A 16,204-nucleotide genomic window follows, 5' to 3' on the forward strand; every position below is an offset into this window, starting at 1 on the left:
GAGTCTTTTCTTGCAGGGACTCGAGTTATTATTATTATTATTCATTTCTTAGCAGACGCCCTTATCCAGGGCGACTTACAATTGTTACAAGATATCACATTATACATTACACATTATTTCACATACAATTACCCATTTATACATACAATTACCCATTTATACAGTTGAGTTTTTACTGGAGCAATCTAGGTAAAGTACCTTGCTCAAGGGTACAACAGCAGTGTCCCCCCACTGGGGATTGAACCCACAACCCTCCGGTCAAGAGTCCAGAGCCCTAACCACTACTCCACACTGCTGCCCGAGTTGCGTCGAGTTGCGTCGAGTCTTTTGAGCAGGGACTCGAGTCGAGTCTTTTGAGCAGGGACTCGAGTCGCGTCGAGTCTTTTGAGCAGAGACTCGAGTCGAGTCTTTTGAGCAGGGACTCGAGTCGAGTCTTTTGAGCAGGGACTCGAGTCGCGTCGAGTCTTTTGAGCAGAGACTCGAGTCGAGTCTTTTGAGCAGGGACTCGAGTCGAGTCTTTTCTTGCAGGGACTCGAGTCGAGTCTTTTCTTGCAGGGACTCGAGTCGAGTCTTTTCTTGCAGGGACTCGAGTCGAGTCTTTTCTTGCAGGGACTCGAGTCGAGTCTTTTCTTGCAGGGACTCGAGTCGAGTCTTTTCTTGCAGGGACTCGAGTCGAGTCTTTTGAGCAGGGACTCGAGTCGAGTCTTTTCTAGCAGGGACTCGAGTCGAGTCTTTTCTTGCAGGGACTCGAGTCGAGTCTTTTCTTGCAGGGACTCGAGTCGAGTCTTTTCTTGCAGGGACTCGAGTCGAGTCTTTTCTTGCAGGGACTCGAGTCGAGTCTTTTCTTGCAGGGACTCGAGTCGAGTCTTTTCTTGCAGGGACTCGAGTCGAGTCTTTTCTTGCAGGGAGCAATCTAGGTAAAGTACCTTGCTCAAGGGTACAACAGCAGTGTCCCCCCACTGGGGATTGAACCCACAACCCTCCGGTCAAGAGTCCAGAGCCCTAACCACTACTCCACACTGCTGCCCGAGTTGCGTCGAGTTGCGTCGAGTCTTTTGAGCAGGGACTCGAGTCGAGTCTTTTGAGCAGGGACTCGAGTCGCGTCGAGTCTTTTGAGCAGAGACTCGAGTCGAGTCTTTTGAGCAGGGACTCGAGTCGAGTCTTTTGAGCAGGGACTCGAGTCGCGTCGAGTCTTTTGAGCAGAGACTCGAGTCGAGTCTTTTGAGCAGGGACTCGAGTCGAGTCTTTTCTTGCAGGGACTCGAGTCGAGTCTTTTCTTAAAGGGACTCGAGTCGAGTCTTTTCTTAAAGGGACTCGAGTCGAGTCTTTTGAGGGGGACTCGAGTCGAGTCTTTTCTTGCAGGGACTCGAGTCGAGTCTTTTCTTGCAGGGACTCGAGTCGAGTCTTTTCTTGCAGGGACTCGAGTCGAGTCTTTTCTTGCAGGGACTCGAGTCGAGTCTTTTCTTGCAGGGACTCGAGTCGAGTCTTTTCTTGCAGGGACTCGAGTCGAGTCTTTTGAGCAGGGACTCGAGTCGAGTCTTTTCTAGCAGGGACTCGAGTCGAGTCTTTTCTTGCAGGGACTCGAGTCGAGTCTTTTCTTGCAGGGACTCGAGTCGAGTCTTTTCTTGCAGGGACTCGAGTCGAGTCTTTTCTTGCAGGGACTCGAGTCGAGTCTTTTCTTGCAGGGACTCGAGTCGAGTCTTTTCTTGCAGGGACTCGAGTCGAGTCTTTTCTTGCAGGGACTCGAGTCGAGTCTTTTCTTGCAGGGACTCGAGTCGAGTCTTTTCTTGCAGGGACTCGAGTCGAGTCTTTTCTTGCAGGGACTCGTCGAGTCATTTGATGACAATGACTCAAGTTGCGTTGAGTCACTGAAAATTGTCACTCGAGTCACTACAACTCTACGGCTAAAAGAACACTTTGCTTACTTCCCAAGGGGTTTTAGTCGGAGACTTCAGTAGTAAAAGTGAAAAAAAAAAAAGAAACAGAGATCTATGTTCTAATTTATTAGAGTAGTGCCTGTTACATTAAAACGTAGAGGGGTATTTCAGCCCCTGTTGTGCATTGTTTGACTTAGACCTTTTTGTATCATTTCTTTTATAGCAGTTTTTTTTGGTATACACATTGTTTTTTTATAACAGCATCCCTTTTTTAGAATATCTTGAAACAAACAGTTACTGCATAGTGTAATATTTATTAATACTTGTCATTTAAGGTTTAACTCAAGTGTTTTATTACAGTACATGACTGTGATACATGCAGTGTGTACAAAGAATTTAGTATTTTCAGCTTCTTTGTTTATCGTAAATTGGTTGTATTTTATCAGTTATTTTTTTAAGGCTTATTTTGTATAATAAACATATATTGTGTACCAATATCTATACATTTTAGAAGTATTGATTCATTGGCACTCAAATGGTCTCATTTTTTTTTATGTTTACACCTGGCTGTGCATATGAGTACCTGCACTTTTTTGTTGAGAATTTCACCCCTGATTGTAACACATATCCTTTAACATCACAAAGTATTCCTAACACAGTTTAAGTCAAGACAGAACCAATATACATAGGAACACCCCCAGAAATTTTTTTTTATTTTTTTACCCTGTTACCGTAGAACTCTTACTTACTAACATACATTTTAAAAGCCAACAGTTTACTAACTAACCTTTTTGAACCAGTCTGGGGTTCCACCACACCTGCATTGGACAATTTCCTTCTTCCTTTGTCCCTTCTCAAAAATATGTATTGTCTGGATGCTATTATAGTGGACTCTGAATTGGGCGAAGCATGAGTTTGATTCCTAGAACAATCCATAATTTAAATCCGTACACTGGGGCATAATGTATGCCAGTACAGGGAATCACTCTATATATCTTACAGGCTTCTTCATCTCTTCTCTCAGTTAAAAGGGAGTTACCCATCATGTTTGGAAATAGGAAAGCAGCATGTTATTCAGACCAATGTTCCAATACATACCAGAAGCTCAGCAAAAACAATAACCAAAAACAGGACTGTATTTTTGTTTTGTACTTACCCGTCACTAGATTGATGGCAGACTTCTTAAACTACCAGTACACATGTGACCTTTTAAAACCCTCCCACCAGAATAATTTTAATTGCTCTGCAATAACAATTCAGGTCTCAAAAATGTAATTCCAACTGCATCTCAGACAACGCAACAATCAATAGATCCACTGAATCACTTAAGGGCTCATAAGTTCTTCAGGTAATGCAATAAATAAAAAATCAGCCTCAACGAGAGAGATAGACAGGAGGGGACTTCCCTTCCTTTAGAATGTTCACTATAGAAAACAGATATTGTCTGTAAGGCATCCATGACAAACAATATTGTTTCCACATGCAATTTACTCAAGACCACAATCGCTGTGGATTAGTGTATTTATGCTCATGTTTATTTATTACTGGCACCTCAGAGAATGTGGTAAAATGGAAACTGAATAATACGAGACAGGATATTGTAATCTTGTTATTGTAGTTAAATACATTTGTATTCTTTAAATGTTCCAACTCAAATCAATAAAAGCATGCTTTAACTTACCACCATTTTCATCACTAATGCTGTTGTTGCTCTCCGTCATTTCAATACCTTCTATGTCAGTTTCACACACAGACTCAGTTGCCCCATCAGCAAGGCTTGGTGTTCCTTCCTTCTATTGAGAACACAATTAAATAAGGCTAAATAAATTCAAAATTGTCTGAATTACACAAGTATATTTCACACACACACAGTTAAAAAAAAACCTAATCACTGTTGTCTTTCTTCTTTGTGCCTAAGAACGTGAGGTACAGATGCTGTTTTTTTTTTTTTCTGCCTGGAATTGTAACATACTTCCTTCCACTCTCGGCAGCAGACTTGCCTTGCAGCTTAAATTCCTTCCAGCCAGTTCAGTGTTCAGACTACTGCTACAGAAACCTAAATCCTTTAATGTTGCCTGTGTCTGCTTCCTGAATCTTGACCGATACAACAACCTAGAGCTCACAAACCATGGGAATGATTGGAGCAATCTGGAGTCAGGCCAACCCTGCTTTTAAAGCATCCAATACTATAATTTCTTCTTTTACTTTTCAATATTTCATATATTAAAATTCCTTCTAAATTCAAGTATTCTAAGGCCTGCAGCAGATTTATTCTGTTTTTTTTTTTTTTTAAAAAGGCACTTAGTCTTCAATTTATGAAAATATAGTGCATTGTTGAAAATTTTACAGTTAATCATTTTAAAATAGAAAACACAAAATATGTAGTCTTTTTCCTGCAGTGTACATATGTCATTGTACAGTATTTGTCCAGCCTTACAGTCTACTGCTGTATCATTTAAAAAAACAGAACATATGCTAAATGGTTATAACTAAACCAGCTTACTCCTTAAGCTTTTTGGTACCCTTTTTGTATTTTAAATGGTGCAGCAATGCACAGTTGTTGACTGACGTTGTGGACAGACAAATACAACCTTCTAATTGGTAAACTAACACAAAAGACAGTAACTTTTTAGTAACACATAGTTCTACAAGCAGCAAATACATGAGAGAACTTCTCAGACAGTACTTACTTTCAGGGAATAAAGTCCAGATTTTCCCGGGATTTTAAAGAATGTTCCATCACCGACGCGTGTATTAGTATGAAGCATGGCATTCAGGCAAGCCAAAGGAGAGGTTCCACTAGCATTGGAGAAATCAAATAGATTGAGTGCTCTGAGCAACAACAGCATGCACATTCTTCTTCCTAACCCTGAAAACATCTACATTACAATAACAGACTGGTAACACTAAGTTTAATCATATGCATCTGCCACATGGGCTTCAGGCAAAAAAAAAAAAGAAACTGCAGATCAAAGACATAATTATACATTTCTGTATACCAAACAAGTACTTTATTGTATATGGGTTTGTGTCAAAATTTCAAAGTAGATTTGTAGAAGCAAAGACATGTTATGATTCTGTTTAAATTATGTAGCAGACTATGTCTGACACACATGAATGATCAAAAAAGTGCTAAGTTCAAGAGCATCTGTATCCAATAGGATGAAAGGCAACAAAAGAAACAAATCCTATGAAAAGAACTGACAGCTGACTGAACAAAGTGCACCAAATGCTCAAAAGTTACTTACCTACAGTAAGGCAGACGATTCTTTTTAATTGCAAGAAAGTACATATTGACATACAAAGCGCATATTTATTTGGTTCTTAAATAAGGAAAGGAGAGGAATATACGCCCCCACCATTTCAACCCTCCGTGATCCCTCGAAATACACAGGTCACTGATCTGAAACCCATTTGCGAGCTTTAAACAGATAGGGTCTCATTCACTAAACAGCGGTACCGTGTTTTGCACGCTGTAAGCCCCTTTACTGCATGTTTTGTACACCTGCTGTATTCACTAACCAGTGGCAGGCAACCTAGCACGTGGAAAAAGTACTGCATTCGAGTCATTTAAATATAATGAATAATGTTAATGTGTGGAAATGTATGCAAATTACGTCACAATACCTCCCATATTGCGTGGGAGGTATTTGATATGCAAACCATATTCACTTAAGGGCGCCTCAGCGTGTGTTAAAAGTACCACTTATTGAAACCAAGCGGTGTCACAGAACCAGCAGAAGAGTTGCACAGGAGAGCGAGAAGAAGAAGTGAGGGAGAGAGTATTTCGGACCAGGCAGACGTTACTAGGGCTGTGTGAGCAGGGGGTAATAACTAGATACAGATTGAGCACAGATCATAGCAGCCTTATATGTAAGGCCATGGAAAGTTCAAGATATCACTAATTTCACAGAAATCGTGTATTTGACGGCCTACCATGAAAAATAGGCATTTTATTTTCCTTACAATATTTTACATTACTCTTCACCTCCCCTGTTCATTTCATAGCTGTATCAAGTAGAAGCAGCGCTGCAGTAGCTTTACACGGTCTGGCGTCAATGCCGTGCAATTGGTTACTACGGCAACGGGGTCAAACAAATACCAGCTTCATGATTGGTGATTTCCTCATACTATTCAATGACGTAACATGCGAGTCAGAGGCGGGAAGTTTAAAATGGTTGTTTAGAAATTGTTGATTTATTAGCATGCAGTGTATGATTAACATTAAAAATGCAGACAGCTGACAAATCAAAGAAAGCTGAATTCATTTTAACAGAAGATCGCGTTCAGAGCTAAGAAAAGGAGACGTTGCTGCAGATGGTGGGATTCTGTTTTGCTGAACTTGTAATGTGATAATCTAAGAAAAGGTACTATTGACAAGCATCTTGACAGCGCAGTACACAAAAACAAGAAAATCAAACTTGAAGTTCAGGCTAAACAATTACCAAACAAGCAGGTCACAATCACAGGATTGTTTAAAAAGAGCACGGAAAGTGGAGAAATACATAATGTCAACATGTTTGAATTGGTGGAAGCCTTTAGTGCAGCGAACATACCGACACAACGGCTGGCCAATTAAATATTAGACGCTTGGAGAATGGCATTGATTTCAATTGTGTGTCTGCCTTTGTAATAATAGACAATGTAACAGAGGGAGAAACACTAGCTGATTATGTCTATGCTTCGCCGTATAAATATATATATTTTTTTTATAAATTTGAAATTAAATTACTTCTTGTGGTGAATTACTGTGGTAACATTTACTATGTAATTGAACGTATTGGAAAATGGACTATTTTGAACTATAGTTAAGTAAAACAAAAAATGTAATTAAACTGGGTTAAGAGTAGATTTTTTTTGGGGGGGTGGGGGGGTTCTGTTAATCATTACAGATTTACAAGAGTACAATAACTTAGTTAAGCTCTAAAAACATAAATCCCTAACGTTTTATAAAAGTGACAGGAATTTGTTTTTGTTTTAAACCGAAGACATTCAGCCATTCGCACATGAAACACGTTTCAGTTTATTTGCCTGTTTGTTTGAAATAAAGTTGAATTTTAAAATGAATATCTATGTTAATTCTTTGAAAGTGATTTCTTTTATTTTATTGTACTTGATTTATCTTGTGGGGGGAACCATAGCAAAACATTTTAGAAGTTTGTATTATTATTATTATTATTATTATTATTATTATTATTATTATTATTATTATTATTATTATTATTATTATTGTGCTTTAAGCGTAACCTTCACGCCTGTGTTCTGATATCTACAGGGCTGTCTTTTAGTGGATTTAACTATTATTATTATTATTATTATTATTATTATTATTATTATTATTATTATTATTATTATTAATAATGGTAGATCTAATTATGTTTTTAAATACAAATCCGTACTTCTGCTTGTTCATTTTCCAACGTTTTTCAAAGCAAAAGTATTATTACATTATTTTTATATGCACTGGTTAACAAGGCATATAAACAGACCGTAATAATATTTTCGCTTTAGTTTATACTTGAGGGTGTACAATACAATGTCATTTTGTTATAAAACAAAATTGTTACCTAGTTCCCACTGACACCACACGGCACGTTTGGTGTGAACGCCCCTTTACTATCCTTCACTCTCCTCACAACTCTCTGCTCGGAGCCCGGCGTGGGTCTTTTATACTGTGACTGGAGCCTTAATTACCCATTAAACAATTACCTTATTAAGGCTCCAGCCATATTCCCAGGGGCTTTACTGGGATGGGGATTTAACCCCATCCCCACCAGCTACACTTTACAATAAACAATAATGTCAGATGGCTTTCGTCTGTCCGCACACACATATACAAATATATATAATACTACTAATAATAATAATAATAATAATAATAATAATAATACACACACATGACCTCAACGGCCACCTCCCCCCTCAAAATCCCCAAAGTCACATTCAAAGTTCTGGGGGGGGGGGGGGGGGGGGGGGGGAGGCTTCCTCTGGCCCACCAGTGGCAACTAGGGCCATGGCATACCGGCAACCCCGGCTAGTAGCATGCAGACGGTATCCCCTAGTGGGGGTGTACAGGCTACCCCAGGCGACGGTGAGCAGGCGACAGCAAGCTGGCAACCCTAGGCAAAGCAGTTCTGGCGACCCCAGGCGAAGCAGAGCTGGGCAGGAGCAGTCCCTCTGTAGGCGACGGCAGCATCGGACCCTCATAAGGTGACGGCAGGTGCGGACCCTGAGGGGACGGTGGGAGGGGAGCCCCTAGACAGTAAGGCGGCAGCTGGAGCTCCACTTCTCTCCCAATGAAGGAATCAGGAACAGGTATGGTGCACGGGTTGGAGTTGGCCCTCTTCGCAGCAGCTGCAGCAGGGCTGGTTTCTGCCATGCTCCCCTCAGCAGCCTATGCAGTGGCTGCTGAGGAATGCCAGCATCATGTCCTGTTCCCTCATCTAGTGGAGGCAGCGTCAGTTTCTGCTCCTCTCCTCCTAGCTCTGGACCCTCCGACAGCGACTGCTCCGGATCCTCTGACAGCGACAGCTTCAGTGGTGTACTCGGGAGAAAGCCCCTGGCCATGAAGGCGGCAGCTGGAGCGCCACTTCTCCCTCGTGCTCTGTAGCCGACGGCTTCCTTTTCTGGGGCACCGGACTTTCCAGAGGCGTAAAGGCTCCACAGGCGGTGTGTTGCAGGCATCCCCGGGCGGTGGTGTGGAGGCATCCCCGGGCGGTGCAGGGTCGGCAGCCCTTGCCGGTGCAGGCTTGGCAGCCCTAGGTGTTGCAGGCTCGGCAGCCTTAGGCAGTGCGGGACAGACAACCCCAGGCGGTGCGGAAAGGCAACCCCAGGCGGAGCGGGATAGGCAACCCCAAGTGGTGCTGAACAGGGCAGAAGCGGTCCTCTGTAAGCAACAGCAGGTGCAGACCCTCAGGAGGCAATGGCAGGGGAGCCCCCGGCCAATAAGGCGGCAGCGGGAGCTCCACTTCTCCCCTTTGTTATAGAGGTGGGAGCTGCCGGTAGTCTCCCTCTGGTGGTGAAGGTGGAAGCTGCAGGTAGTCTTCCTCTGCTGTTGGAGGTGGAAACAGCAGGTATTCTCCCTCTGCTGGTGGAGATGGAAATAGCAGGTAGTCTCCCTCTGCTGGTGGCTCGTGCCCCCCCCTGTCTGGGCGCTGGACGCTCGTGCTCCCCCCGTCTGGGCGCTGGACGCTCGTGCTCCCCCCGTCTGGGCGCTGGTTCCTCCTCCTGGTACTGGGAGGGGCAGATAGCCAGGGTGTGGCCATACTCCCCACAGCTGGGGCACATTTCCGCCGCGAGGCGCCTCAAAAATGCCTCCCAGCCATCATCCCAGACCTTCTCTCCTCTCTCCACTCTTTTCCCCTTGCTCCTTCTCCCCACCTTCCTCTCCTGGACCGGTTCCTCCTCCTCTTCTTCCTGGAAGGTGCAGATCACCACCGTGTGCCCATGCATCCCACAGGCAATATTCAAAGTGTTTCATTGAAGTTAATGTTCTCGCTGATTAAGCACCAAAAATCTTTTTATAATTCCCCACCACTTCTTCTATTAATACATTTAGCTCCTGGTCCGTAAACTTTAGATTCCTCAATCTGACATTGTGACAAACTCAGAACCGTACTTAGCTTTTCTATCAAGCACCATATATATAAACCAATGTCTGTTCAGATGTTTATTTATTTACATTTTCTTGTTTTGATTTGTAAAATAAAATAAATAAATACATGTTCATATATATGCGTAATATATATATATATATATATATATATATATATATATATATATATATATATATATATATTATATATATACACACACACAATGCCTTGCAAAAGTATTCAGACCCCTGACCAATTCTCTCATATTACTGAATTACAAATGGTAATATATTTCAGTTAACGGTAAGATATTTCAGTTTTTTATTTTTCTTAAAAATATTTCCCAACATAAAACCAATGTCACCTCACAATAATTGATTTTGAGTTTCAGTGTTTTAAAATAAAATATCAAACAGAACGAAATTTCAATGTACCATTTGTAATTCAGTAATATGAGAGAATTGGTCAGGGGTCTGAATACTTTTGCAAGGCACTGTATATATATATATATATATATATATATATATATATATATATATATATATATATATATATATATATATAGACACACTATAATACAGTGTGTGTAAACGTCATACATAATTCTGTGTGTTGAATTCTGCCTGCTGAATTCTGCACGTTGTGACAATTTGCAAATTAATCATTGTGTGGCTTCACCCTGCCACGTGGTAATTCCGGTCATTTACCGCCGTTTAGTGAATGAGGCCCAAAGTGTCTCATAGGTAGATAAGAAATTGTTTAGGCGAGGGGAAATGATCAGGCCCTTTGTAATCATTAATTTAAATGTTTTACTAATTTTATGATGGTGATCACTGCTAGATGCCAAAAGTTTTATTATTTTTGGAAACATCCATTTGGGGTAATATAGTAGAAGGCCTAGGCTACTGAATGCAAAAAATGGTCCCACCACTACAACGGGAGAGTGGGGTTCCTAAAACTATGAGACATTAATCTATTTTTATTTTTAGTAACTAAGTTACTAATACTACTACTACTACTACTACTACAACACTTATGTATCTGGGAAACATGTGATATGTCGCTTATTCAATGAAATACATATTTAAAGATATGTAGATAAACTTATCACCGTGTAACAATTTTTTTTTTTTTTTTGGTTCCTGGGTAGTAAGTGTTATTTCCTAATTGCTTATGCCTCAAAAGTATAGAAAATGGCTAGTATTCCCCACAAACTTTGCTTTTGTGACCAGGACAGTGATATTTTGAAATTTACCTATTTCCAATGAGAAAACAGGCAAATTTGTGTCTTTTCGTTCACATAAAGTCAGAAAAAAACAACATATGAATCCAAATTAACATGTATTTATACTATACAGAAGATACATATTGTTTTAGAGACATACACACTTTCAAGAGCTAAAAGGAAAACAAAGAATATCTAACGGCCTCCAGTGGAATACAACATCAATAACCCTTACGAAGAAGACCTTTCACAGCTCATTTGTGCCTATGGCACTTATGAATTATTAGGTAGCCCAGCATATGTGATATGAAGGTATCCCTCTGTGACTGGTTTATATTGCATTTGCTTTTTAAAAAAACATTAAAAATGATCTACAAGATTGTATATCGATCCTCTAATATTAACACTACCCACCTACATAATGTCAGTGTTCTTGCAAGATGGAAATTCATAATCATCATGACAGTTCAGAGTTACTCAGGTGAAATTGAAAGTGGTGAATTATTACATGCATGACATAAGAAACACAGCAAGTAACTAGCTGTGTCCATTCAGTTCTATTTAATACAGGCCATCATTATATCATTTTATGATTTAGGTTGGTCATGACTTAGTATCTCTTTTTAAAAGAGAGAGAGAAAAAAATCAAATTGAGATCATAAAAATGTTAAGCTTGCTTAAAAGAGGACAGCGGTTAAACTATGATTTTTTAAAACAGCAGTTAGTCAGGATGTTGCTAGTATATAGGGGAATACTACAAGCAGTCTGTGGGGCAGTTTACAAGGATGACAGACAGACTATCAAATACTGTACATCTGAAGTAACTACAGTGCTACCCCGTCATAACGTGGTTGTCGGGGTCCATAATTGGAGACCACGTTATTTGTGTTTCGCCTTACAACGAATATTGACATTTTTGGTCCCGAAATGATTTACAATGCCCACAAGCCAAATTAATATTGTAGCGTACGGTGGAAAATGAAGGAAGGAGACAAACACAATTTGCAGGTACTCGAATCCATGGTTTATTGGGACGATTATTCCCGGCCACTGTCAGCCTGGGCCACACCAAAAACAACAAACACTCTTGCACATTCACACAGCAGATTGTCTGACTCAGCTGTCAACTCTGTCTGCGTCGATGTGGGCTTTCATGTCCCTGCCTACCCTACCACGACAATGACCCAAAGCATACAGCTGAGTCAACTGGAATTCCTGAAAAAGATTAAGATAAAAGTTGTCGAATGGCCAGATCTCAATCTAATAGAAATATTTTGGACAGATCTGAAAACAGCTGTAGCCAAGCATTGTGTATCCAATCTGTCTGAGCTGAAGGAAATACGCAAGACAGAATGGGCCCAGATTTCAACAACAAGATGCAACACACTGGTTAAGAATTATCACAAATGTCTGGGAGACATAACAAAAGCAACAGGAGGACACACAATATACTAAAGCAGGGGTGCCAATGGTTTTGTCATGAATGAATAGTTTAAATGAAATAAGTTTTTTTTTTATTTTTATAGATTATTTGTTAAATGACAAGAAATTATGTATTTTGCTTTTTGTTTTATTAAAATTGGTTAAAGTCTACTAAATGCTTGTCCTTAATCTGTTACCTTTAATTATGATATAATAAGTGTAGGGTGCCCCTGCGACTGTATATTTCTTCTGGTTAAAATGTATTTGGATAATCAGTCAGTCTTATTTTTATGTTTTCTCACCCCAACAAGTTACAGTACACCCAACAACACACATATATCATATTAAAAACTAGCATTCTGCATTCATTATTAAATTCCCCATACAGGCAATTTTATACATGTTATCTGGTAAATGCAAGTATGCTTGACCGTCCTCAAGCTTGCTTATACTGTTTGCAAGAAATTGTTTGTAATGTAGTAGTGCAACTCTTATTAACTTTTTACCCATGTGTGCATAAAGAAGTTTTGTTTCAGAAAAATGTGAACTAACTGATTTATAATATATAGTAGACCTTGCTACTGATGTGATACAGGCATCTGAAATGTCTTTGTATCAGATAGTTTGTTTTGTCTTCTGATTTTGAAAGTAAAATCTATTACAGATGCCAGAGCTTTTTTTTCCCCTTTTTATTCATGCCTCTGCCAGTGCATTGTATACAGTAAAGTTTTTAAATGCAGAAGGATACAGGTAAAAATAAACAAATTAATAAAAAAAAGGAAATACATATTATGTTAGGCAGTCTTCAAACTGGTTTTGTCTAGTTTTCTATCTTGCTGATACCTTATTTTTAACATCATTTAATAGGGATTCTAGAGTACAAGAGTTTGTTGGAAAAAAAGAGAGTAAATGTGAACGAGAGATAATGTATAAAATGTTGGGTTAAGAGTCAGAACATAGCAATAAATCAGCAAACACCAGCCTGGGAGACTACAGTACATGTGAAAATAATGTTGTAAGTTAAAAAAAAAAAAAGTGAATTAGCTTTCACAACTAAGGCCCTGTCCACACTACACCACACTGGGTATTTTAAGCTGAAAATAAAATCTGTTAGGACATTTCTGTTAAACTTAACGGTAGCACCAAATGGTCGACTAGATTTGAGTGTAGTGGACCTCAGCGCTGGTATTCGACTAACTGGAAATGTCACGTGACCATTCACACCATTTGCTAAAATGACGGATGACACATCCGATATGAGTACTTCAGCATCAAAAGAAACGCAACAAACTAGTTTAGTGTGGAAGTACTTCAAAAAACATGAAGACAAACGTGAAGTACAATGCACACTTTGTCAGAAAGTGCTTAAATACAACCAAAGCACATCGTCTATGCATGTGCACCTCAGAGGAAAACATCCATTAAACCTGTCGGCTGAAAGTCAAGCAACGAGTGGTACTGTAGTCAAGGCAAGTGATACGTAGAAAAAAATTCTGAACTTTTGAAGCGTCCAACAAATGAAAGACAGGAAATAACGGAAAAAAATTCAATGCGAGTATGACAACGTAAAAAGCCAGCTTGCCGCATGACTTAAAACACAGAGCATTTCTCTCACAACTGATATCTGGACATCGGTCACAATGGATGCTTACATTACTGTAACTGCACATTACATAACGGAATCACGGCAGCTGAAGTATTGCAAACTACAATTATGTCTGAAAGACACACTGCTGTTTCTTATATGAAAGGCTTTGATTTTGTTACCCACGTTAAAAAAAAATTACCAGGGTAAGTTTTTATTCATTTTATTATTATTTTCCAATGGTAGGCTATGCTATTGCATCAGAACAGAATATGAGTGTTTCTGCTGTTTGCTGTAACACATAAGCATATTGCCTGAACTAAATCTGTTTAAAAAAAAAAAATAATAATAATCAGTAGCGTGAATATGAATCAATAATTCTGATCATAGGCTAAATAATTCTACGAAAAACAGCGGTTAAACAGCAATGCGTTTTCTTTTCTTTACATGTTGCCTTTGTTGCTTTTCGCTATGGCTATGCAGTACTATAGTTGAATTTCTACCTTTCTACTGTCTTTTCTTCCGGTTGGTTTTACAATGACTCACAAATTAGTTTGTTACATAACTGCATGTTTACTTCAGTTCTCTCCGCTTTAATCATCAAAATAGAAGTCATCATTTCGGGTAAAGAGGAGATGTAAGATTATTAATCTCTGATGCATCGGAGAACTACTTAATGAAAAAAATTAAACTGTGTGTGCTACATCCTGACTAGTCAACTAGTTTACTATTCGACTCTATAAAATTAGTAGTCATCCTACCCCTAGTTAAACTAGAGGAGGAAACAACAAAAGCACAACAATAAATTAGATGACTGTAAGAATGAAATGCGAGTTAAAGGTAGGACCAGGGATGAACAATTAACTTAATTTGTCAACTCTGTTTATAAAATAAGGCGAAACAAATTTAAGGCTTACTCAAGATATGAAGGTAAAAACAGGTAAAAATCCCTTTACATGCATGTAAAGGGATGTCACATGATCATAAATAAAACTCATTAGGGCTCCCGAGTGGCGCATCCGGTAAAGGCACTCCCCGTGGAGTGCAGGATGTGCTCTATAGCCTGGACGTCACCAGTTTGAGTCCAGGCTATTCCACTGCCGACATGGGAGCTCCCAGGGGGCGGCGCACAATTGGCCGAGCACCGTCCGGGTGGGTAGGGCTTATGTCGGCCAGCGTGTCCTCGGCTTACCGAGCACCAGCGACCCCTGTAGACTGGCCGGGCGCCTGCGGGCTTGCAGGTATCTTATAATTAAAGACTCACAACAGAACCTGGAATGGATTAAACTGCTACCGAATGGAGTCTTAAATTGTGTTTGATCTCATGATAATACACACTTTAGTATTATTGATTTCATACAGAATTTCATATATTGCAAGTGTTACACACTACCCTACGTCACGAGTCTCCCGCCAAAACAAATTACAGGTAACGTAATGTAATTTATTATTTTTTTGTATGTGACTGTATACATAGTATTTAAGAATCATTAGACTACTGTTAGAGAGAAAAAAACCAGCAAGACTTATGAACTAATCCCTCAAATGCAATATTGATTTACATATGATTAAAAGAAGAAATCAAGAACACACACACTGTGGTAGACAAATAACCTTTTACAGCAACCCAAGACAGGGAAAAGATTTACCAAGTACCAGGGCCCAACCTGATTTGTTTTCATCCTTGTTTCCCTTTACTTCTTTACTTCTGCTGATGCTGAAATATGAATACCTGAACCTGCTACCAGTGCTCGAATTGCAGAGAGACCTGGGGGCCTTTACTTCTGTTAATATGTACTGTAAGAATATGCATTTATTATGAAAGGTAAGCTTAAAGCACCCAAAATACACCTTTCTAAGCAACGGGATTGTATTTTCTTCAGTCGCAATTGTTTCTTTTTTTGACACTTGAGCTTCATTAATTATTTGTGTTTCCAAACTGTGGGGGTGGCTGATTTGTATTCATGTATTTCTATCAGTTTGTTACAATATTACAAGACTGTAACAGAGAGTGAATGAATCCGAGTCAACAATCTCCCTCCCAACCTGTGCGGGCGCTGTGTAACAGGAACAGTGTGCCCCAGACTGGATGGTTTGACAGTTCATTCCAGAGTCAGTTGGAAGTCGGCTATCTAGGAAGGAGGCGGAGCCACAATACCAGAAGTCATTGCCCTAATACGGTAGGCAATGTGTCAGTCATGGATTGGAGGAGACGTGATTGCACTCGCTACCGAAGGGGGCGGGACTGAAGGTATATCAGGGGATGTAGTAAAGTGATCTGTTCCTCTGTTATGGTTAAGGACTGACCATGAGGAGTAAAAAGAAACTGTGAGTGTTTAGTGTTGTACTGTCTGTCTATTAACTGTTCGTGTTTGTCATTTGTAGACGATCTAAATATCCGGGGTCTGTCGCTGATAAGCCAGCTTCAAACCCGGACTACACTGCACCACTGTTAAGCACGTATCGTATTCACAACACCACTTGCACCCGGAGCACTCAC

At 39.9% G+C, this 16,204-nt stretch overlaps 1 protein-coding gene across 1 annotated transcript in view; it reads right to left on the reverse strand.

Annotated features, from left to right (window-relative positions):
• LOC117394785 (putative Polycomb group protein ASXL3) overlaps positions 1-16,204 on the reverse strand; it is a 75,088-nt gene that overhangs the window by 32,182 nt on the left and 26,702 nt on the right. Inside the window, exons 3-4 of the mRNA XM_033993352.3 lie at positions 4,568-4,676; positions 3,559-3,670 (exon numbers count right to left, since the gene is read on the reverse strand). Coding sequence (XP_033849243.3) covers positions 3,559-3,670; positions 4,568-4,676 — 221 coding nt within the window. The remainder of the gene's footprint in view (positions 1-3,558; positions 3,671-4,567; positions 4,677-16,204) is intronic.

The sequence above is a fragment of the Acipenser ruthenus genome, chromosome 3 (assembly GCF_902713425.1).
Source record: "Acipenser ruthenus chromosome 3, fAciRut3.2 maternal haplotype, whole genome shotgun sequence".
NCBI lineage: Eukaryota > Metazoa > Chordata > Actinopteri > Acipenseriformes > Acipenseridae > Acipenser > Acipenser ruthenus.